The 25,193-nt window shown below is 40.0% G+C and overlaps 1 protein-coding gene across 1 annotated transcript in view; it reads left to right on the top strand.

Moving 5' to 3' along the window:
• Nucleotides 1-25,193, top strand: part of eEF5 (eukaryotic translation elongation factor 5) — a 46,616-nt gene that overhangs the window by 9,788 nt on the left and 11,635 nt on the right. The window contains exon 3 of the mRNA XM_070090260.1: nt 4,535-4,702. Within this exon, the coding sequence (XP_069946361.1) occupies nt 4,535-4,702 (168 nt within the window). The remainder of the gene's footprint in view (nt 1-4,534; nt 4,703-25,193) is intronic.

Genomic DNA, 25,193 nt, shown 5'->3' with positions numbered 1-25,193 from the left:
ATAAGCCAATTCCATTGCTCAATTAGACCAAGTTCTTAGTTATTTCACTATTGTGCCTTACGTTCTATTGACTGAGCACAAGAAATTGCATTCAACTAACAAAACTACCCAATATATAGTGCCAAGAAGCTGGTAATTCACCCAATTTTAAAAATGAAAAATAGCAGTTTTAACCTTTTCAGGGTCCATACCCTCGATCTGAAACATGTCCACAGGGTCCAAGAATTTTCAAAATAATATTTTTATTTTTTCTTATGAAATGGTAGAGAATCTTTTTCTGAAGATAATAAAACAAAAAATACGAAATTGGATGGAAAATTGACAATTACGCTATTTGTGAATTTTGCTGCATCAGCGATATTTACCCATCAGCGATTTTTGCCCACTTTGACTCCCATTTTAAGCCAATTACATTATTCCAGTCTACCAAATTCTTAGGTATTTCATTAGTATTACTTCTGTTTTTTGATTGAGCACAAGAAATCGCCCAATCAGCTATTTCAGCTACCCAATAAAGTGATCGGAATTTGGTAATTTGGCCAATTTCACAGTTGAGAATATCCCAATTTCAAAATAGGGTCCAGAATAAACAATGTAGGTATTCCTGGTACTAAAATAGAATTTCCCCTGTTTATTAGTTGTTTCTGGGCTTTGCAAATAAATTGCACTTAGATTTTTTGTTCATGTCATGAATTTTTATTCACTCCAAGAAATAGAAGATATACTGTTATGCAGTATTGTAATAATTGTGTAAATATCAGTGCATTCTTGAATGCACATTAGATCCACCAGCTGATGTGTATTGGACATGTGGTGTGATTTGTTTACTCCTGAACATCGGCAAAAATCAAACATTTCCATTATGTTGAGCTCAATTTCAAGCTATTTTGAGTACTAAAACCAATCAAAATCGTCTTTTATTTCTGTAACACATCTTACATTCTATCAAATGAGACCAAGGAACACGAATGCAACTGTAAAACCATATGAAAATACACTGCAGTCACCGTTTTAATCCCAAAATATGGTAGCAGTTTTCTCATGCACTGTGCAGCAGGATTTTTTTTTTTAATATGGTGCACACCTAGCACAGATGCATTCTCTCATATCTAGGCCCAAATTTACCGCTCACAGCTTATCTGAGTGAGCTGAGCTCATGATGTGGTACAACAGCTTGGACCCTGGCTTCAAAGCCGTAGAACGACGGGACGGACCCTCAAAGGGTTAACCCTTAAACAGTCCAAATAGATCGATGTTCAAATCCGTAGTGCTCCAAAAGTAGATCTGTTTTTTTTTAACATTTTCAAATATAACAAAAAAAGTAGATAAAAGATTTTTTTACACATTTTCAAATGTAAAAAAAAAAATGTACATTTTTTACATTCAAATGTTGAAGAAATGTATATATACGTTTGGACCGTTTAAGGGTTAAACCTTAAAAGTTAAAATGGCTAAGTAAGTTGACTGTAAAAAGTAGTTACAATAAGAGGAGATATACTAGGAATGAGGTAAACTGAGTTACTTACATAGTCTGAGGGAGTGGTCGGTGGATGAGTGCTACAAGAATGCACCTATAAAATTTATAATTTGACACTTTCTCTTGTCTGCTATCGCTAAAGAAAAATGTGTACCTCTAGGGATAACTGTAGAAAAACACTTCTTTCCTATGCCAAGACTCATACAGTGTAGTTCTCTATCTATATATCTACATAGATATCTATCTCAAAAAAAAAAAAAAAAAAAATGCTCGCCCTTCAACTCTTGAAGGTCCACAGGGTTTTGGCGAGTCATCATTATTCCATACACAGTACAGTATAACTATTTACAAGCATTTACAATGTATTAAGTATTATAAGTAATATAGAGATGATTTAAAGTGAGTATACGAGAGGATGTGTAGGTTAGATGCAAATACTACATCATTTTATATAAAGGACTTTAGCTTCCATGGGCTTTGGTATCTGCAGGAGGTCCTGGAACCAGTCCTCTCTAGATAGAGGGATGACTGTACCCTCAGATGGAGAAAGGGACTGGTTTGAAATCTAACCACCAACATTCAGCATAGTCACACTTAACCCTTTGAGTGGCTGTCATGTAGAACTTTCGTTGAGGCCAGGGTCCCTTGCATAGTTCTAAGTCATTAGCTCGGCTCACTCAGATATGCTGTGAGTGGTAAATTTTGGCCTAGATATGAGAGAAAGGGCTAATAACCCCTTCTGTATAAATTACTAAATTTAAAAAGAGAAACTTTTGTTTTTCTTTTTGGGCCACCCTGCCTCGGTGGGATACGGCTGGTTTGATGGAAAAAAAAAAGAATGAGTTGGTATGGTATGTGCACAAAAAAATTCTGCCCCATATGGTGCATGAAAGGAAAAGCAAACCTGACCATGTGTTTGGTTTAAAATAGTGAAGGAGATGTTTTATAGGATGGTCTTTATGGTTTTATTGGCAGTTAGAATCATTTGATAGAAAAGAAGATATGCTACTGAAATAAAGATGATTTTGGTTTGTTTCAGGATAGGATGTAGCTTGAAATTGGGCTCAAAGTAGCAGAAATGTTAATTTTTACCTATTTTTCTTGGACTGGTAAGGTCCCCCTACACCCCTGATCTGTTTTATGGGTTTTAAATGGGTCTGATTCAATTATTGGGATGCCATAACCTATGACCAAGCATTCCTGGTTATATTTTATTCAGGAAATTGTAAATCTTCTATTTTGTGTGATTATGAATTCATGATGGAAGGTAAGTGAAATATAGGAGACTCCTAGGGATGTAATTAGTGAACTGAGGAAATAATTTAGTTCCAGGGATGTCTGCATTGTTTATTTTCCACTATTTTTAAACTCTTTGAGGGTCGACAGACCCTCTCCTAGACTCGTTCTCAGGGTCGGCCAAATTAAAAAAAAAAAAAATTCTTATGAAAAGATAGAGAATCTTTTCCCGATCATAATGACACCAAAAGTATGAAATTGATGGAAAACTTAGGGAATTATGCTTGTGAAGTTAGCGGTCTCGGCGATGTTGCCCACTTTGAGCCTCATTTTCGGCCAATTCCACTGTACTAGTCGACAAAAAACATGAATATTTCGCTAGAACTCCATTTTTTCTATCGAATGAATGCAAGAAACCACCCATTTACCAATTTCAGCTATCCAGTACAGTGGTCAGAATTTAGCAATTTTGCCAATTTCACACAAATTTCAAAAGATGCCAATTTCTGAATAGGGTCCAGAATAAATAAGAAAGACATTCCTGGCACTAAAATGACATTTCCTCTGTTCATTAGTCACGTCTCAAGGCCCCTCTTACATTCTTTTGCTTTCCACTTCGAATTTTTATTCTCACAAAAAATAGATTTACTGTTATGCAGACTACTGCATTAGTGTAAAAAATGGTATAAATAATATTGGCGCACTTGCGAAAGAATATTAGACTCGCCAGTTGACATCTATTGAACGCTTGGCATGATTTGTTTACTTTAGAACTTTGGTAAAAATCGAACATTTCTGCTACTTTGAGCTCAATTTCAAGGTACTTTTCATTGTAAAACCAGTCAAAATCATCTCAATTTCTGTAATATGTCTTCCATTCTATAAAATGAGACCATGAAAACTAGAATACAACACTAAATACCATACGAAAATACAGTGCAAACTCGCTGTTTTATTCCAAGAAAACGGTCATTTTTTTTTTCTCATTATGCACTGTGTGCTGCAGGATTTTTTTTATACTGTGCACACTGACCACATAGACCCATTCTTTCATATGTAGGTCTACCAGCTTTCTCCCACTAGATTTGAGGGCGCTAGAATTTAGGCATACTAGTACGTCAAAAACCCTGGGTCGTAAGCCGTACTGGTACGGCCGAAACCCTCAAAGGGTTAAACTGATATTTGTTTAATTGTGTAAAATTGGCAAAATGACTTGTGTGCATTTTATAGGGTAGTTGTAAGAGTTGAATTTGTGGTTTCTTGTGCTAGGATAAAGTGCACTAGATCGTCAATGCATAAGTTGTGCCAAGACTGCTAACTTTGTGCCTGCGTAATAATGCTCATTTTCCATTAAATTTCATAATTTTGGTTTCATTACCTTCAAAAAGATTCTCTACCTTTTCAGATTTTTTTTTGGTTTTAAGGTGGATGCTGGGAGCAGTATTTTTTGGGGGTCTGGATATTGAAAGGGTTAACAAATTTAGACCATGAAATTGGAAAATTAACAATAAAATCTTTGTTGAAGCTTTTACTTTTCTTTTGGGAGGGGGTGGGTGTTGCTTGTGCTTAAGGGGCTCCCTTTCCATAATATAAAGGTTTGAACACATACTCTTGCTTAAAACAGTGAAAGCAGGTTAAAAAATTTAACAAAATCTTATAAGGAAATCAAAGACCCTCGGTGGAATCGCGCTACACTAATTTACTTTCTTGGTTTTTGTGGGTTACTAACCACCTTGAGATAATCTGAGTAAAATCTGCACAACTTACAACTTTCAAACTTGTCAAACGTGTGATCTTGCTAATAATTTTTCTTTAAAACAGGGTCGTGCTTGTAAAATTGTGGAAATGTCGACCTCAAAAACAGGCAAACATGGACATGCTAAAGTTCACTTGGTTGGAATTGACCTTTTCACTGGTAAGAAATATGAAGATATTTGTCCCTCCACCCATAACATGGATGTTCCTGTGGTGAAACGTGCAGACTACCAGGTGAGTACTGACATAAAATTTGTGAAGAATATATTTGTTGACCTGTTCTTTACTTTAATCTCCACTGTTGCAAATGTATGGAATAGGTGGTAGGTTGCCTAAAGGAGTAAAGAGCTTTCATGTGGATAATGAGGCTCGGGTTAGTGTATGGATGCGGAGGTAGATGTATATAGATAAAAATAGAGATGTATACATGGAGAGAATGTATAGAGAGAGAGGAGAGCAAGGGACCCTCCTTGGCTTGCTACAAGAACTGTCAAAGCTGTCAGTGGTGACAATACAGCAGGTGTATTTCCTTCTTAAATTGCTTGACCAAGAAAAGGCTGTGGGCCCAGACAAGTTGAGCCCAAGATTGCTGGGATGTGCAGACCAGCTAGCAGCACCTCTAATTTGCATCTTTCAGCACTGCCTAGTATGGTGTAAATGGTCTTCTCTGTGGAAAGAGGCAAATGTAGTCTCTGTTCACAAAAAGAAGAGCAGAGCAGAAATCAGCAACTACAGACAAGTGTCACTGCTGTCAATCACTGGCAAGATCCTTGAGACCGTAATCTCAAGACAAATGACAGTGGTTTTTTTTTTTTTTTTAACTACTACTAACTACTTTGTGACTGTCAATTTGGCTTTAGGAAAGGTTACTCTGCTGCTAATCTGTGGTTAAAAGTCAGCTTTGTGGTAGCACTGGACATTGCTGGTGCTTTTGACTGGGTGTGGCACCAGGGCTTCTTAGCAAAACTGCAAGCTCTGGGAATTGCAGGCTCTACACTGTCTCCTCAGTGATTATCTTCATGGTGGATCTCTAAGGGTAGTTCCACAAGGAAGCGTGCTGGGACCATTGTTATGGAATGTCTACTTCAGTGACCTTCATCTCATCCCAGAATCCCATGCATATGCAGACAACTGTACACTGACATTCACTTATCCAAGAGAAGAAATGCCAATTGCTCTAAGCTACATCAATCACCAGCTAAGAGCTATATCAGCTTGGGGAAATAGATGGCAAGTAACATGTGCACCTGAGAAAACACAAATGATGGTCTCTAGGCACAATGGTGGTAATGCCGGTGCAGTAGTAAGGATTAATGGGAGGGTGTTGGCACCTGGGGAAGAAGCTGATATCCTTGAGGTGAAATTTGACTCCCAACTGACCATGAAGAAGCCAGGAAGCTTGCAGCACTTAGCTGTATCTTGCATCTGCTTGACAGTAGGGGTTGGGAGATTCTGTATGAGGCACAAGTACGCTCACACCTTGAGTATGTTCCACTTTCTTGGTTTGCCTGCCTTCCACTCTCATCTGCGACTGCTTGACAGAGTAGAGAACAGAGCAAGATGTCTCGTCTCTCGCCTGCACCAGTCCTGGATAATGTCATTCCAGTAGAGTAGAGCCTTCAACAGAGGAGGAATGTGTGGCCTTACTGTTATGTACAAGGTCAATATTGTCTAAGTACCACACTTGGGTCCACTTCGAGGACAGCGTGAAGCAAGCTTCTATACCACAAGACTGGCAGAAAACAGCAACTTCACTCTGGCAGTACTCTTCTTCAGAACATCACTTTGAGATCATTTATCCCCAGGATGACTCGAGTATGGAATACATTCGTACAGCATTATGATGTCAACGAGATAGTTGATCAAATGAAAATGCTGGCCCACAGATGGCTCCAACTTCATCCTGTTCCCTACTTGTATGTCTCGTAATGAGTTGATGTAGGTAACAACAACTCTTAGCTAGTCAATAAAGTTAGGAATCCTTAACCTAGCCTTGTCAAACCCTGTGTAAAAAAAAATGTATAGAGGAGAGAGATGAGATGTATAGAGGAGAGAGAGAGAATGTATAGAGAGGAGAGAGAGAATGTATAGAGAGGAGAGAGAGAATGTATAGAGAGGAGAGAGAGAGAGAATGTATAGAGAGGAGAGAGAGAATGTATAGAGAGGAGAGAGAGAATGTATAGAGAGGAGAGAGAGAATGTATAGAGAGGAGAGAGAGAATGTATAGAGAGGAGAGAGAGAGAGAATGTATAGAGAGGAGAGAGAATGTATAGAGAGGAGAGAGAGAGAGAATGTATAGAGAGGAGAGAGAGAGAGAGAATGTATAGAGAGGAGAGAGAGAGAGAGAATGTATAGAGAGGAGAGAGAGAGAGAGAATGTATAGAGAGGAGAGAGAGAGAGAGAATGTATAGAGAGGAGAGAGAGAGAGAGAATGTATAGAGAGGAGAGAGAGAGAGAGAATGTATAGAGAGGAGAGAGAGAGAGAGAATGTATAGAGAGGAGAGAGAGAGAGAGAATGTATAGAGAGGAGAGAGAGAGAGAATGTATAGAGAGGAGAGAGAGAGAGAATGTATAGAGAGGAGAGAGAGAGAAAATGTATAGAGGAGAGAGAGAGAGAGAGTGTATAGAGAGGAGAGAGAGAGAGAGAGAGAGAGAATGTATAGAGAGGAGAGAGAGAGAGAGAGAGAATGTATAGAGAGGAGAGAGAGAGAGAGAGAGAGAATGTATAGAGAGGAGAGAGAGAGAGAGAATGTATAGAGGAGAGAGAGAGAGAATGTATAGAGAGGAGAGAGAGAATGTATAGAGAGGAGAGAGAGAGAGAGAGAGAGAGAGAGAATAGAGAGGAGAGAGAGAGAGAGAGAGAGAGAATGTATAGAGAGGAGAGAGAGAGAGAGAATGTATAGAGAGGAGAGAGAGAGAGAATGTATAGAGAGGAGAGAGAGAGAGAGAGAGAGAGAATGTATAGAGAGGAGAGAGAGAGAATGTATAGAGAGGAGAGAGAGAGAATGTATAGAGAGGAGAGAGAGAGAATGTATAGAGAGGAGAGAGAGAGAGAATGTATAGAGAGGAGAGAGAGAGAATGTATAGAGAGGAGAGAGAGAGAGAGAGAGAATGTATAGAGAGGAGAGAGAGAGAGAGAGAGAGAGAATGTATAGAGAGGAGAGAGAATGTATAGAGAGGAGAGAGAATGTATAGAGAGGAGAGAGAGAATGTATAGAGAATGTATAGATAGGAGAGAGAGAGAATGTATAGAGAGGAGGGAGAATGTATAGAGAGGAGAGAGAATGTATAGAGAGGAGAGAGAATGTATAGAGGAGAGAGAATGTATAGAGAGGCGAGAGAATGTATAGAGAGGCGAGAGAATGTATAGAGAGGCGAGAGAATGTATAGAGGCGAGAGAATGTATAGAGAGGAGAGAGAATGTATAGAGAGAGAGAGAATGTATAAGAGAGAGAGAATGTATGTATAGAGAGGAGAGAGAGAGAATGTATGTATAGAGAGGAGAGAGAGAGAATGTATGTATAGAGAGGAGAGAGAGAATGTATGTATAGAGAGGAGAGAGAGAATGTATGTATAGAGAGGAGGGAGAGAATGTATGTATAGAGAGGAGAGAGAGAATGTATGTATAGAGAGGAGAGAGAATGTGTGTATAGAGAGGAGAGAGAATGTGTGTATAGAGGAGAGAGAGAGAGAGAGAATGTATAGAGAGGAGAGAGAGAGAATGTATGTATAGAGAGGAGAGAGAGAGAATGTATAGAGAGGAGAGAGAGAGAATGTATGTATAGAGAGGAGAGAGAGAGAATGTATGTATAGAGAGGAGAGAGAGAATGTATGTATAGAGTGGAGAGAGAGAGAATGTATGTATAGAGTGGAGAGAGAGAGAGAATGTATGTATAGAGTGGAGAGAGAGAGAATGTATGTATAGAGTGGAGAGAGAGAGAGAATGTATGTATAGAGTGGAGAGAGAATGTATGTATAGAGTGGAGAGAGAGAGAGAATGTATGTATAGAGTGGAGAGAGAGAGAGAATGTATGTATAGAGTGGAGAGAGAGAGAATGTATGTATAGAGAGGAGAGAGAGAGAATGTATGTATAGAGAGGAGAGAGAGAATGTATGTATAGAGAGGAGAGAGAGAATGTATGTATAGAGTGGAGAGAGAGAGAATGTATGTATAGAGTGGAGAGAGAGAGAGAATGTATGTATAGAGTGGAGAGAGAGAGAGAATGTATGTATAGAGTGGAGAGAGAGAGAGAATGTATGTATAGAGTGGAGAGAGAGAGAGAATGTATGTATAGAGTGGAGAGAGAGAGAGAATGTATGTATAGAGTGGAGAGAGAGAGAGAATGTATGTATAGAGTGGAGAGAGAGAGAGAATGTATGTATAGAGTGGAGAGAGAGAGAGAATGTATGTATAGAGTGGAGAGAGAGAGAGAATGTATGTATAGAGTGGAGAGAGAGAGAGAATGTATGTATAGAGTGGAGAGAGAGAGAGAATGTATGTATAGAGTGGAGAGAGAGAGAGAATGTATGTATAGAGTGGAGAGAGAGAGAGAATGTATGTATAGAGTGGAGAGAGAGAGAGAATGTATGTATAGAGTGGAGAGAGAGAGAGAATGTATGTATAGAGTGGAGAGAGAGAGAATGTATGTATAGAGTGGAGAGAGAGAGAATGTATGTATAGAGTGGAGAGAGAGAGAATGTATGTATAGAGAGGAGAGAGAGAATGTATGTATAGAGAGGAGAGAGAGAGAGAGAATGTATGTATAGAGAGGAGAGAGAGAGAGAGAGAATGTATGTATAGAGAGGAGAGAGAGAGAGAGAATGTATGTATAGAGAGGAGAGAGAATGTATGTATAGAGAGAGAGAGAGAATGTATGTATAGAGGAGAGAGAATGTATATATGTATAGAGAGGAGAGAGAGAGAATGTATGTATAGAGTGGAGAGAGAGAGAATGTATGTATAGAGTGGAGAGAGAGAGAATGTATGTATAGAGTGGAGAGAGAGAGAATGTATGTATAGAGTGGAGAGAGAGAGAATGTATGTATAGAGAGGAGAGAGAGAATGTATGTATAGAGAGGAGAGAGAATGTATGTAAAGAGAGGAGAGGGAGAGAGAGAATGTATGTATAGAGAGGAGAGAGAGAGAGAATGTATGTATAGAGGAGAGAGAGAATGTATGTATAGAGAGGAGAGGGAGAGAGAGAATGTATGTATAGAGAGGAGAGAATGTATGTATGTATAGAGAGAGAGAGAATGTATGTATAGAGAGAGAGAGAATGTATGTATAGAGAGAGAGAGAGAGAGAGAGAGAGAATGCATGTATAGAGAGGAGAGAGAGAATGTATGTATAGAGAGGAGAGGGAGAATGTATGTATAGAGAGGAGACGGAGAATGTATGTATAGAGAGGAGAGGGAGAATGTATGTATAGAGAGGAGAGGGAGAGAGAATGTATGTATAGAGAGGAGAGAGAGAATGTATGTATATAGAGAGAATGTATGTATAGAGAGGAGAGAATGTATGTATGTATAGAGAGAGAGAGAGAGAGAGAATGCATGTATAGAGAGGAGAGAGAGAGAATGCATGTATAGAGAGGAGAGAGAGAGAATGCATGTATAGAGAGGAGAGAGAGAATGTATGTATAGAGAGGAGAGAGAGAGAATGTATGTATAGAGAGGAGAGAGAGAATGTATGTATAGAGAGGAGAGGGAGAGAGAGAATGTATGTATAGAGAGGAGAGAGAGAGAGAATGTATGTATAGAGAGGAGAGAGAGAGAGAATGTATGTATATATAGAGAGAGAATGTATGTATAGAGAGGAGAATGTATGTATAGAGAGGAGAGAGAGAGAGAATGTATGTATAGAGAGGAGAGAGAATGAATGTATGTATAGAGAGGAGAGAGAGAGAGAATGTATGTATAGAGAAGGGAGAGAGAATGTATAGAGGAGAGAGAGAGAGAATGTATAGAGGAGAGAGAGAGAGAGAGAGAATGTATAGAGATGAGAGAGAGAGAATGTATAGAGATGAGAGAGAGAGAAAGTATAGAGATGAGAGAGAGAGAAAGTATAGAGATGAGAGAGAGAGAATGTATAGAGATGAGAGAGAGAGAATGTATGTATAGAGAGGAGAGAGAGAGAATGTATGTATAGAGAGGAGAGAGAGAGAATGTATGTATAGAGAGGAGAGATAGAGAATGTATGTATAGAGAGGAGAGAGAGAGAATGTATGTATAGAGAGGAGAGAGAGAATGTATAGAGAGGAGAGAGAGAATGTATGTATAGAGAGAGAGAGAATGTATGTATAGAGAGAGAGAATGTATGTATAGAGTGGAGAGAGAGAGAGAATGTATGTATAGAGAGGAGAGAGAGAGAGAATGTATAGAGAGGAGAGAGAGAGAGAGAGAATGTATAGAGAGGAGAGAGAGAGAGAGAATGTATGTATAGAGAGGAGAGAGAATGTATGTATAGAGTGGATAGAGAGAGAATGTATGTATAGAGTGGAGAGAGAGAGAATGTATGTATAGTGGAGAGAGAGAGAATGTATGTATAGAGTGGAGAGAGAGAGAATGTATGTAAAGAGAGGAGAGAAAATGTATAGAGAGGAGAGAGAGAGAATGTATGTATAGAGGAGAGAGAATGTATGTATAGAGAGAGAATGTATGTATAGAGAGGAGAGAGAGAGTATGTATAGAGAGGAGAGAGAGAGTATGTATAGAGAGGAGAGAGAATGTATGTATAGAGAGAGAGAATGTATGTATAGAGAGGAGAGAGAGAGAATGTATGTATAGAGAGGAGAGAGAGAGAATGTTTGTATAGAGAGGAGAGAGAGAATGTACGTATAGAGAGGAGAGAGAGAATGTATGTATAGAGAGGAGAGAGAGAATGTATGTATAGAGAGAATGTATGTATAGAGAGGAGAGAGAGAGAGTGAGTATAGAGAGGAGAGAGAGAGTGAGTGAGTATAGAGAGGAGAGAGAGAGTGAGTATGTATAGAGAGGAGAGAGAGAGAGTATGTATAGAGAGGAGAGAGAATGTATATATGTATAGAGAGAGAGAGAATGTATATATGTATAGAGAGAGAGAGAATGTATATATGTATAGAGAGAGAGAGAATGTATATATGTATAGAGAGAGAGAATGTATATATGTATAGAGAGGAGAGAGAGAGAATGTATGTATAGAGAGGAGAGAGAGAGAATGTATGTATAGAGAGGAGAGAGAGAGAATGTATGTATAGAGAGGAGAGAGAGAGAATGTATGTATAGAGAGGAGAGAGAGAGAATGTATGTATAGAGAGGAGAGAGAGAGAATGTATGTATAGAGAGGAGAGAGAGAGAATGTATGTATAGAGAGGAGAGAGAGAGAATGTATGTATAGAGAGGAGAGAGAGAGAATGTATGTATAGAGAGGAGAGAGAGAGAATGTATGTATAGAGAGGAGAGAGAGAGAATGTATGTATAGAGAGGAGAGAGAGAGAATGTATGTATAGAGAGGAGAGAGAGAGAATGTATGTATAGAGAGGAGAGAGAGAGAATGTATGTATAGAGAGGAGAGAGAGAGAATGTATGTATAGAGAGGAGAGAGAGAGAATGTATGTATAGAGAGGAGAGAGAGAGAATGTATGTATAGAGAGGAGAGAGAGAGAATGTATGTATAGAGAGGAGAGAGAGAGAATGTATGTATAGAGAGGAGAGAGAGAGAATGTATGTATAGAGAGGAGAGAGAGAGAATGTATGTATAGAGAGGAGAGAGAGAGAATGTATGTATAGAGAGGAGAGAGAGAGAATGTATGTATAGAGAGGAGAGAGAGAGAATGTATGTATAGAGAGGAGAGAGAGAGAATGTATGTATAGAGAGGAGAGAGAGAGAATGTATGTATAGAGAGGAGAGAGAGAGAATGTATGTATAGAGAGGAGAGAGAGAGAATGTATGTATAGAGAGGAGAGAGAGAGAATGTATGTATAGAGAGGAGAGAGAGAGAATGTATGTATAGAGAGGAGAGAGAGAGAATGTATGTATAGAGAGGAGAGAGAGAGAGAATGTATGTATAGAGAGGAGAGAGAGAGAGAATGTATGTATAGAGAGGAGAGAGAGAGAGAATGTATGTATAGAGAGGAGAGAGAGAGAGAATGTATGTATAGAGAGGAGAGAGAGAGAGAATGTATGTATAGAGAGGAGAGAGAGAGAGAATGTATGTATAGAGAGGAGAGAGAGAGAGAATGTATGTATAGAGAGAGAGAGAGAATGTATGTATAGAGGAGAGAGAGAGAATGTATGTATAGAGAGGAGAGAGAGAGGGAATGTATGTATAGAGAGGAGAGAGAGAGAGAATGTATGTATAGAGAGGAGAGAGAGAGAGAATGTATGTATAGAGAGGAGAGAGAGAGAGAATGTATGTATAGAGAGGAGAGAGAGAGAGAATGTATGTATAGAGAGGAGAGAATGTATGTATAGAGAGGAGAGAATGTATGTATAGAGAGGAGAGAGAGAGAATGTATGTATAGAGAGAATGAGAATGTATAGAGAGAATGAGAATGTATAGAGAGAATGAGAATGTATAGAGAGAATGAGAATGTATAGAGAGAGAATGAGAATGTATAGAGAGAGAGAATGTATAGAGAGAGAGAATGTATAGAGAGAGAGAGAGAATGTATAGAGAGGAGAGAGAGAATGTATAGAGAGAGAATGTATAGAGAGAGAATGTATAGAGAGAATGTATAGAGAGAATGTATAGAGAAGAGAGAGAGGAGAGAGAATGTATAGAGAGGAGAGAGAATGTATAGAGAGGAGAGAGAATGTATAGAGAGAGAGAGAATGTATAGAGAGAGAGAGAGAATGTATAGAGAGAGAGAGAGAGAGAATGTATAGAGGAGAGAGAGAGAGAATGTATAGAGAGGAGAGAGAGAATGTATAGAGGAGAGAGAGAGATGAATATAGAGAGGAGAGAGAGAATGTATAGAGAGGAGAGAGAGAGAATGTAATAGAAGAGAGAGAGAGATGTATAGAGAGGAGAGAAAGAGATGCATAGAGAGAGAGAGAGGAAGTATGTAGAGAGAGAGAGAGAGATGAAGTAGAAGAGAAGAGAGAGATAGAAGATAGAGAGAATGTATAGAGGAGAGAGAGAATGCATAGAGGAGAGAGAGGAGAATGTATAGAGAGGAGAGAGAGGAGAGAAATGTATAGAGTGAGAGAGAGAGAGAGAGAAATGCATAGAGAGGAGAGAGAGAGAGAATGTATATACAGAGGAGAGAGAGAGAGATGAGAGAATGTATAGAGAGGAGGAGAGAGAGAATGTATAGAGAGGAGGAGAGAGAGAGAATGTATAGAGAGGAGTGAGAGAGAGAGAATGTATAGAGAGGAGTGAGAGAGAGAATGGATAGAGAGGAGTGAGAGAGAGAGTCTGTAAGGAGAGGAGGGAGGAGAGAGAGAATGTATAGAGAGGAGCAAAGTGAGAGAGAGAGAATGTATAGAGAGGAGGAGATAGAGAGAATGATAGAGAGGAGTGAGAGAGGAGAGAAATGGCAGAGAGGAGTGAGAGAGAGAGGAATGTATAGAGAGGAGTGAGAGAGAGAAATACAGAGATATGGGAGAGAGAGAGAGAACAGAGAGGAGGAGAGAGAGAGAATGTATAGAGAGGAGGAGAGAGAGAGAATCGTATAGGAGGAGGAGTGAGAGAGAATGTATAGAGAGGAGTGAGAGAGAGAGAAATGTATAGAGAGGAGGAGAGAGAGAAATGTACAGAGAGGAGGAGAGAGAGAGAAATGTATAGAGAGGATGAGAGGAGAGAGGAATGATAGAGAGGATGAGAGAGAGAGAAATGTGCATAGAGAGGAGGAGAGAGAGAGAAATGGCAGAGAGGAGGAGAGAGAGAGAATGTATAGAGAGAGAGAGAATGTATAGTGAGAGAGAGAGAATGTATAGAGAGGAGTGAGAGAGAGAGAATGTATAGAGAGGAGTGAGAGAGAGAGAATGTATAGAGAGGAGTGAGAGAGAGAGAATGTATAGAGAGGAGTGAGAGAGAGAGAATGTATAGAGAGGAGTGAGAGAGAGAGAATGTATAGAGAGGAGTGAGAGAGAGAGAGAATGTATAGAGAGGAGTGAGAGAGAGAGAGAATGTATAGAGAGGAGTGAGAGAGAGAGAGAATGTATAGAGAGGAGTGAGAGAGAGAGAATGTATAGAGAGGAGTGAGAGAGAGAGAATGTATAGAGAGGAGTGAGAGAATGGATAGAGGAGAGAGAGAATGGATAGAGAGGAGAGAGAGAGAGAGAATGTATAGAGAGGAGAGAGAGAGAGAGAGAATGTATAGAGAGGAGAGAGAGAGAGAGAATGTATAGAGAGGAGAGAGAGAGAATGTATAGAGAGGAGAGAGAGAGAGAGAGAATGTATAGAGAGGAGAGAGAGAGAGAGAATGTATAGAGAGGAGAGAGAGAGAATGTATAGAGAGGAGAGAGAGAGAGAGAGAGTGTATAGAGAGGAGAGAGAGAGAATGTATAGAGAGGAGAGAGAGAGAATGTATAGAGAGGAGAGAGAGAGAGAGAATGTATAGAGAGGAGAGAGAGAGAGAGAATGTATAGAGAGGAGAGAGAGAGAGAGAATGTATAGAGAGGAGAGAGAGAATGTATAGAGGAGAGAGAGAGAGAGAATGTATAGAGAGGAGAGAGAGAGAGAATGTATAGAGAGGAGAGAGAGAGAGAGAGAATGTATAGAGAGGAGAGAGAGAGAGAGAGAGAATGTATAGAGAGGAGAGAGAGAGAGAGAGAATGTATAGAGAGGAGAGAGAGAGAGAGAGAATGTATAGAGAGGAGAGAGAGAGAGAGAGAATGTATAGAGAGGAGAGAGAGAGAGAGAGAATGTATAGAGAGGAGAGAGAGAGAGAGAATGTATAGAGGTGAGTGAGAATGTATAGAGTGGAGAGAGAGAGAGAGAATGTGTAGAGAGGAGAGAGAGAGAGAGAGAATGTATAGAGAGGAGAGAGAGAGAGAATGTGTAGAGAGGAGAGAGAGAGAGAGAGAATGTATAGAGAGGAGAGAGAGAGAGAGAGAGAATGTATAGAGGAGTGAGAGAGAGAGAATGTATAGAGAGGAGAGAGAGAGAGAGAATGTATAGAGAGGAGAGAGAGAGAGAGAATGTATAGAGGAGAGAGAGAGAGAATGTGTAGAGAGGAGAGAGAGAGAGAGAATGTATAGAGAGGAGAGAGAGAGAGAGAATGTATAGAGAGGAGAGAGAGAGAGAATGTATAGAGAGGAGAGAGAGAGAGAATGTATAGAGAGGAGAGAGAGAGAGAGAATGTATAGAGAGGAGAGAGAGAGAGAATGTATAGAGAGGAGAGAGAGAGAGAGAGAATGTATAGAGAGGAGAGAGAGAGAGAGAGAATGTATAGAGGAGAGAGAGAGAGAATGTATAGAGATGAGAGAGAGAGAGAATGTATAGAGATGAGAGAGAGAGAGAATGTATAGAGATGAGAGAGAGAGAGAATGTATAGAGATGAGAGAGAGAGAGAATGTATAGAGATGAGAGAGAGAGAATGTATAGAGAGGAGAGAGAGAATGTATAGAGAGGAGAGAGAGAGAGAGAATGTATAGAGAGGAGAGAGAGAGAGAGAGAGAGAGAATGTATAGAGAGGAGAGAGAGAGAGAGAGAGAGAATGTATAGAGAGGAGAGAGAGAGAGAATGTATAGAGAGGAGAGAGAGAGAGAATGTATAGAGAGGAGAGAGAGAGAGAATGTATAGAGAGGAGAGAGAGAGAGAATGTATAGAGAGGAGAGAGAGAGAGAGAGAATGTATAGAGAGGAGAGAGAGAGAGAGAATGTATAGAGGAGAGAGAGAGAGAGAGAATGTATAGAGAGGAGAGAGAGAGAGAATGTATAGAGGAGAGAGAGAGAGAGAGAGAATGTATAGAGAGGAGTGAGAGAGAGAATGTATAGAGAGGAGTGAGAGAGAGAGAATGTATAGAGAGGAGTGAGAGAGAGAGAATGTATAGAGAGGAGTGAGAGAGAGAGAATGTATAGAGAGGAGTGAGAGAGAGAGAATGTATAGAGAGGAGTGAGAGAGAGAGAATGTATAGAGAGGAGTGAGAGAGAGAGAATGTATAGAGAGGAGTGAGAGAGAGAGAATGTATAGAGAGGAGTGAGAGAGAGAGAATGTATAGAGAGGAGTGAGAGAGAGAGAATGTATAGAGAGGAGTGAGAGAGAGAGAATGTATAGAGAGGAGAGAGAGAATGTATAGAGAGGAGTGAGAGGGAGAGAATGTATAGAGAGGAGTGAGAGAGAGAGAATGTATAGAGAGGAGTGAGAGAGAGAGAATGTATAGAGAGGAGTGAGAGAGAGAGAATGTATAGAGAGGAGTGAGAGAGAGAGAATGTATAGAGAGGAGTGAGAGAGAGAGAATGTATAGAGAGGAGTGAGAGAGAGAGAATGTATAGAGAGGAGTGAGAGAGAGAGAATGTATAGAGAGGAGTGAGAGAGAGAGAATGTATAGAGAGGAGTGAGAGAGAGAGAATGTATAGAGAGGAGTGAGAGAGAGAGAATGTATAGAGAGGAGTGAGAGAGAGAGAATGTATAGAGAGGAGTGAGAGAGAGAGAATGTATAGAGAGGAGTGAGAGAGAGAGAATGTATAGAGAGGAGTGAGAGAGAGAGAATGTATAGAGAGGAGTGAGAGAGAGAGAATGTATAGAGAGGAGTGAGAGAGAGAGAATGTATAGAGAGGAGTGAGAGAGAGAGAATGTATAGAGAGGAGTGAGAGAGAGAGAATGTATAGAGAGGAGTGAGAGAGAGAGAATGTATAGAGAGGAGTGAGAGAGAATGTATAGAGGAGTGAGAGAGAGAGAATGTATAGAGAGGAGTGAGAGAGAGAGAATGTATAGAGAGGAGTGAGAGAGAGAGAATGTATAGAGAGGAGTGAGAGAGAGAGAATGTATAGAGAGGAGTGAGAGAGAGAGAATGTATAGAGAGGAGTGAGAGAGAGAGAATGTATAGAGAGGAGTGAGAGAGAGAGAATGTATAGAGAGGAGTGAGAGAGAGAGAATGTATAGAGAGGAGTGAGAGAGAGAGAATGTATAGAGAGGAGTGAGAGAGAGAGAATGTATAGAGAGGAGTGAGAGAGAGAGAATGTATAGAGAGGAGTGAGAGAGAGAGAATGTATAGAGAGGAGTGAGAGAGAGAGAATGTATAGAGAGGAGTGAGAGAGAGAGAATGTATAGAGAGGAGTGAGAGAGAGAATGTATAGAGAGGAGTGAGAGAGAGAGAATGTATAGAGAGGAGTGAGAGAGAGAGAATGTATAGAGAGGAGTGAGAGAGAGAGAATGTATAGAGAGGAGTGAGAGAGAGAGAATGTATAGAGTGAGAGAGAGAGAATGTATAGAGTGAGAGAGAGAGAATGTATAGAGTGAGAGAGAGAGAATGTATAGAGTGAGAGAGAGAATGTATAGAGAGGAGTGAGAGAGAGAGAATGTATAGAGAGGAGTGAGAGAATGGATAGAGAGGAGAGAGAGAGAGAATGTATAGAGAGGAGAGAGTGAGAGAATGTGTAGAGAGAGTGAGAGAATGTGTAGAGGAGAGAGAGAGAGAATGTATAGAGGAGAGAGAGAGAATGTATAGAGGAGAGAGAGAGAGAGAATGTATAGAGAGGAGTGAGAGAGAGAGAATGTATAGAGAGGAGCGAGAGAGAGAGAATGTATAGAGAGGAGTGAGAGAGAGAGAATGTATAGAGAGGAGTGAGAGAGAGAGAATGTATAGAGAGGCGTGAGAGAGAGAGAATGTATAGAGAGGCGTGAGAGAGAGAGAATGTATAGAGAGGCGTGAGAGAGAGAGAATGTATAGAGAGGCGTGAGAGAGAGAGAATGTATAGAGAGGAGTGAGAGAGAGAGAATGTATAGAGAGGAGTGAGAGAGAGAGAATGTATAGAGAGGAGTGAGAGAGAGAGAATGTTTAGAGAGGAGTGAGAGAGAGAGAATGTATAGAGAGGAGTGAGAGAGAGAGAATGTATAGAGAGGAGTGAGAGAGAGAATGTATAGAGAGGAGAGAGAATGTATAGAGAGGAGAGAGAATGTATAGAGAGGAGAGAGAGTGAGAGAATGTATGGAGATGTATTGCCCTTAGGACATATCCACTGCCTCCAACCGTCTCCTGGCTGCAGCATTTACAACCCAAGCTTCACACTCGTATAAGAGTGTTGGTACCACTATACTTTCATACATTCCCTTCTTTGCCTCCATAGGCAACATTTTTTGTCTCCACATACTCCTCAACGCACCACTCGTCTTTTTTCCTTCATTAATTCTATGGTTAACTTCAACCTTCATAAATCCATCCGCTGACACGTCAACTCCCAAATATCTGAAAACGTTCACTTCTTCCATACTCCTGAAAGGGGTTAAAAATGAAAAAGGGGATTTATAGTTAGAGGTGGAGGTACAGTGGAACCTTGGTGTTTGAACTTACAGTGGACCCCCGGTTTGCGATATTAATCTGTTCCTGAGAGCTCATCGTAAACCAAAATTATCGAAAAGCGAATCAATTTTCCCCATAAGAAATAATGGAAATCAAATTAATCTGTGCAAGACACCCAAAAGTATGAAAAAAATAGTTTTACCACATGAAATATTAAGTTTAATGCACACAAACTGAAGAAGACATGCACAGTTTGTAGTACTCTACTAACAATAGAATACATGACACTTACCTTTAATGAAGATCTGGTGGTGATTGATGGGATGGGATGGGAGGAGGGGAGAGTGTCGAAGTTGTTAATGTTTAGAAGGGGAATCCCCTTCCAATAGGACTTGAGGTAGCAAGTCCTTTTCTGGGGTTACTTCCCTTTTTCTTTTAATGCCACTAGGACCAGCTTGAGTCTCACTGGCAGCCTCACCATGCCTAATCACACTATGTATGCCACTACGATTCTTAAATCTTTCAAACCAACCTTTGCTGGCCTTAAATTTAGTCATCACCACTAGTTGCAGGCAATTTCTTTACCAAATCGTCATGCAACTGCTTAGCCTTTTCACAAATGATCGCTTGAGAGATGCTATCTCCTGCTATCTGTTTTTCATTTATCCATGCCAGTAACAGTCTCTCAACATCTAACACTTGTGGTTGCTGTTTTGTAATCACAGTTGCACCTTTTGCAAGAACAGCTTCCTTTATTGCTGTTTTCCTGGTCACTATAGTAGAGATGGTTGATTGGGGTTTTGTATACAACCTCTCCAGCTCTGACACACGTACTCCACTTTCGTACTTTGCAATTATCTCTTTCATTTCAATAGTCATTAGCACCCTTTTTTCTCGAAGGGTTGGCACTAGAAGCTTTCTTGGGGTCCATGGTGACTTATTTTGTAGTAACAAGCACCAAAAACAGTGATAATATGGAATGTACTGAATGTATCCTTAGATGCGAGCACACTGGCTGGTTTGTAAACACTGGCACACACGTGGACACGTCTCGGACAGATCGTATATTTGGTTTTTTAATGGGAACCGAGGCAAAATTTTTGCGTTAAAATGCATCGAATACCAGGTTTATCGGATACTGATGGCATTGCGAACCGGGGGTCCACTGTAATTGGTTCTTAGGTGGTGGCTAAAATGTGAAGGGTCGATGTCTGGTATTTCATAGGCTTTAATTATCAGCCTTACACTGGCAAATATTGAACCGACTCTTCCAAAAATCTGAGTTAGGTCAGTGTCAGAGATCACTTCACAACATTTTTGAAACTTCTTTCGTGTAAATTTTTCTTTTTTTTTTTTTACAAATGAATTTTTAGCAGGTTGTCATGTTCTGACTCCAGAAAAATGTTCAAAGACTAGGTCAGTTTTTTCTGAATAAAATTGTTTGGACTTGGTTCATTCAAGGTGCAGTATGTTGAAACAGAGGTTCCACTGTATTGGGAAGATGAAGGGGATATTTTGAAAAGCTGTTAAATATTGATACAGAAAGGGATGCAGTGATTTCATGAAATAGGCAGGGAGGTAGTACATCCTTTTGGAATGAGGAAGAGCCAGATACAAGTATGGGAGAGGTGGATTAGGCAGTGGATAAAATAAAAACTGGTAAAATGGCTGTGACTAATGGGATCAGAACAGAAATGTTAACAGGTGGGGATATACAGTTTTGAAGTAGTAGTGCATTTGTTCAATAATTGTATGAATGGGGGAAGGTATCTAAGGGATTGGCAGCATTTGCATAGTGTCTTTGTATAAAGGAAAAGAGGATAAGAGTAAGAATTATAAGGGAATAAGCCTGTTGAGTATACCAGGTAAGGGTATAGTAGTTATTGAAAGAATTTAGGGTTAGAGCAGGATTGCAGATGAACAAGGTTTTAGGAAGGATGAAGATGGGTAGACTAAGCATTTACATTGTGGCATTTAAGTGACTACTATTTATATAAAGGTAAAATTTTTGTTGCATTTATGGATTAAAAAAAAAAAAATAGGGTGCATAGGTGAACTGTGGGGCAGATGTTGCAAGTGTATGATACAGGTTAAGGTAGTTTAGAGCTTTTGAGGATAGTGAGGCTCAGGTTAGGGTATGTAGGAGATGGGGGGGGGGGGATGATTTTACAGTAAAAGTATCCTTTAGAAAGATGTGATATCACCATGGTTGTTTTATAAACATTTACATAGTATAGATTTTTTGAACATGTTGGCAGTCTCACACCGAGGCAGGGTGATGAAAAAAAGAAAAATTTCACCATTCAGAGGTGCCCAGGTATGAAAGTTTATATGTCACTCCTAACAGCCAATATCTCAAACCAGTTAGCCGGACTCCGAGTCCAGCTAACTGGTTTCCCTGAATCCCTTCACAAAATATTACACAGGTCGTCAGGTCCCAAAAACCATTCATCTCTGTTCACTCCTATTTAACATGCTCATGCATGCCTGCTGCATGTTCAGGCCCTTTGCAAACAAAACCTCTTTTACCTCCTCCATGAATTTAGGTGGGTATGTAAAAGTAGTTGAAAGTGAACATAGGAAAAAACTGGTATTAGAGAACAAAAAATTTAGGTAATGAAGTCAGATTGGAAAGAGTATAAATGGAGTCAAAAAGGGGGAAATGTACCAGATTAGTGTTGCCAATACAGTGGACCCCCGCCTTACGAACGCATCCCGTTACGTTAAATCCGCCATACGAAACCTTTGAAAGCAAAAATTTTGCCTCGCCTCACGATAAACTCGCTTTGTGATTTGTCCGGGACGTGTCCCACGTGTGGCCTCAGTGCCAGTGTTTACAAGCTAGCCGGTGCGGTTGCATCTACTCATACATTCGGTACATTTCACATTATCCCAGTGTTTTTAGTGCTTGTAACTGGACCCCAAGAAAGCTTCTAGTGCCATCCCTGTGGTAAAAAGGGCGGGAATTAGTATGAAATTGAAAAAAGAGATTAAGGAAATGTGTGCAAAGTGGGTTGAACTGCAATCCTTTATGGATGAAAATCACCCTGACACAGCTACTGCAAGCAGTGTTGGCAACCTGTACAATGACAATGTTATGGCCCATTTTAGGAAAGCCTTAAAGGAACGGGAGGTACAGAGCTCTATGGACAGATTTGTTGTGCGACAGAGGTCCAGTGACTCGAGCTGGTCCTAGTGGCATTAAAAGAAGGGAAGTAACCCCAGAAAAGGACTTGCTACCTCAGGTCCTAATGGAAGGGGATTCCCCTTCTGAACAATAACTTCCACACTCCCCTCCTCCCATCCCATCAATCATCACCAGATCTTCAATAAAGGTAAGTGTTATGTATTCTAAGTAGAGTAGTAATTGTGCATGTCGTCTTCAGTTTGTGTATTAATTTTAATATTTCATGTGGTAAAATTTTTTTTTTTTCATACTTTGGGGTGTCAGGAACGGATTAATTTGATTTCCATTATTTCTTATGGGGAAAATTAATTCAGCTTACAATGAGCTCTCAGGAACGGATTAATATCGTAAGGCGGGGGTCCACTGTACTTGTATGTGTGTGAATCATGTGTTGAATGTTGCAGTGAGAAGGTGGCTGGAGGCAGTGATGTGTTTGAGGTCAGTGTGGTGTGAATATTCAGAGATTTTGAAGTTTGGAGATTAGGAAGTGTGGAGGTACCAGAGGTATTACAGTGGACCCTCAGTTAATGACGTCATCATCGGATAATGTAAAAATTGAATAATGACACGTTTTTGCGTCAAAATATTGGCTCGGTTAATGACAAAACTCGGTTAGTCATTCATCCTGGCCGTGTCTGCGCTGCCTGAGTGGCCCGGCCACTCCATGTACAGCCAGTGGGCCATTGTTTACAAGCCAGTGAGGACGATTCCATGCGTACATGCAATACATTTTATGTTATTCCATTGTTTTTAGTGCTTGTAATTGCTAAATAAGTCATGAAGGGCCCAAAGAAAGCTTCTAGTGCCAGCCCTGTGGTAAAGAGGGTGAGAAATACTATTGAATTCAAGAAAGAGATCATCGCAAAATACGAAAGTGGAGTGCGTGTCTCGGAGCTGGCCAGGTTGTATAACGAACCCCATACAACCATTGCTACTATCTTGGCCAACAAAAAGGCAATCAAGGAAGCTATTGTTGTGAATGGTGCAAATATGCTTCCAAAACAGAGATTGCAAATACGTACTACTTGAAGATGTGGAGAGACTGTTGTTGGTGTGGATCAATGAGAAACAATTAACCCCAGAGGGTTAGCCACCCAGGATAACACAAGAAAGTAGTGCGTCATCGAGGACTGTAACTTATTTCCAATGAGGTCCTTAATCTTGTCCCCCAGGATGCGACCCACACCAGTCGACTAACACCCAGGTGAACAGGACAAAATGCCTGGAACTAGTGCTCATATTGGTGAATTTAAGGCCGGCAAAGGTTGGTTTGAGAGATTTAAAAATCGTAGTCGCATACACATTGTGATAAGGCATGGCGAGGCTGAAAAATTCCAACCCCAACAAGTGTTCAATTGTGATGAAACAGGCCTGTTCTGGAAGAAAATGCCAAACAGGACCTACATTACTCAGGAGGAAAAGGCACTCCCAGGACACAAGCCTATGAAAGACAGGCTAACATGTTTTGTTGTAATGCTAGTGGGGATTGCAAAGTGAAGCCTTGACTTGTATTTCACTCTGAAAATCCCAGTGTTTTCAAGAAAGTGTCTCATCACTCATCAGTATTCTTCAGTAAAGGTAAGTGTCATTTTATTATTTATTTATGTATGTATTCTGCATGTCTCATTGTTTTCTGTGTAGGGAAATCTATATTTCATGCAAACAAATTATTTTAATACTTTTGAGTGGAACGGATTAATTGCATTTCCATTATTTCTTATGGGGAAAATTTATTCGGATAACGACAGAATCGGTTAACCCTTAAACCAGTGGTTCCCAAACTTTTTCAGCTTGTTACCCAATTTAACATGCCACATAAAGCATGTTACCCCTTTCACAAAATGTTGTTATTATTGATATATATGGCTAAATTAAAACACTTGAGATATTTTCTTTTATTTATTGTATTTGAACATTGTGCATCTCTAATGACTATTACCAAAGATGTCAAGAACATCAGTGGGATGGATGGAGTTGCATACTTGAAGCTAGTTTAGGAATTCTTGGCTTCATACCAGCTTATGTCTACCTCGGCTGATGCTCACAGATAAACTGACAGTGTGAAATAGAGGCAGCCTCAGGAAGTGAGTGATGCGTACTGGACAGGTCGATCTGGGTTACTGAGAGACTTTTGTCCTGAAGCATACTTGTCAAAATACTTTTGGGTTTCCACACACTTAGCTATATATTTCTTCTTTTCTAATACTGTATATTAGTTTTTGATGTTTATTGTTATTTGGTTTAACTTTATTACTTGCTTATAATAGGTTTACTTTACAACTTTATATACTAAGACAAAGTTAACAATAATCCTTATACCGGGTACCGCATTGTTTTCTTGATTTTCAGAATTCATAACTTTTTTTCTGTCACCCCTCCATTACCCCCAAAAATAGTTAAATTACCCCCAGGGGGTAATTTACCCCCAGTTTGGGAAACTGCCTTAAACGGTCCAAACGTGTATGTATACGTTCTCTCGCGTAGCGCCCCAAATGTATATAGTATACGTTTCCTTTCATTCATTCAACATTGTCACGATATGTCCGAGTCGCCTAGACATGAGACGTGTGCACTCATTGTGCGCCATATAAAAAAAATTGGGGATGCCTGGGTACCACATGCTCTTTTTCCTATAAAAAAGTTCTCAAAAAATTAGGGGCGCTGCGCGAGTGAACATATACATTTGGACCGTTTAAGGGTTAAAGACAAGCTCTCTGGAACAGACTAATGTCGTTAACTGAGGGTCCACTGTATTTAGAGGGCTGAGGAGGCACATTTAGAAAGGATGGAGGAAAAATAGGATAGACTTGGAGGTCACGTGAATCTCAAGTGGAGGAGGGGGGGGGGGGGGTTAAGGGTTGTCTTAGGAAAAGTTGGAGGGAGGGTATAAAGGAAATTTTGAGTGCTAGGGGTTGGACATTTAACAGGCTAGTGTGAGTATGTTAGATAAGAGTGGAGTCAAGTTGCTTGTTTCATATGTGCCATTGGAGTGTGAGGTAACATTAATGAAGGGATTCAGGGAAGTAGGTTAGCTGGGCTTCAGTTCTGGAGGTGGGAAGTACAGTTCCTGCACTCGGAAGGAGAGATGGGTATGTATGTATGTGTTTTGGATGGCCTATGGACCGTAATACCAATTTGCTTTTGGCAAAT

Source organism: Cherax quadricarinatus, chromosome 31, assembly GCF_038502225.1.
Source record: "Cherax quadricarinatus isolate ZL_2023a chromosome 31, ASM3850222v1, whole genome shotgun sequence".
NCBI classification, from domain to species: domain Eukaryota; kingdom Metazoa; phylum Arthropoda; class Malacostraca; order Decapoda; family Parastacidae; genus Cherax; species Cherax quadricarinatus.
The sequence above is the reverse complement of the archived record's forward strand: the minus strand, read 5'-3'. Positions and strand labels throughout refer to the sequence as shown.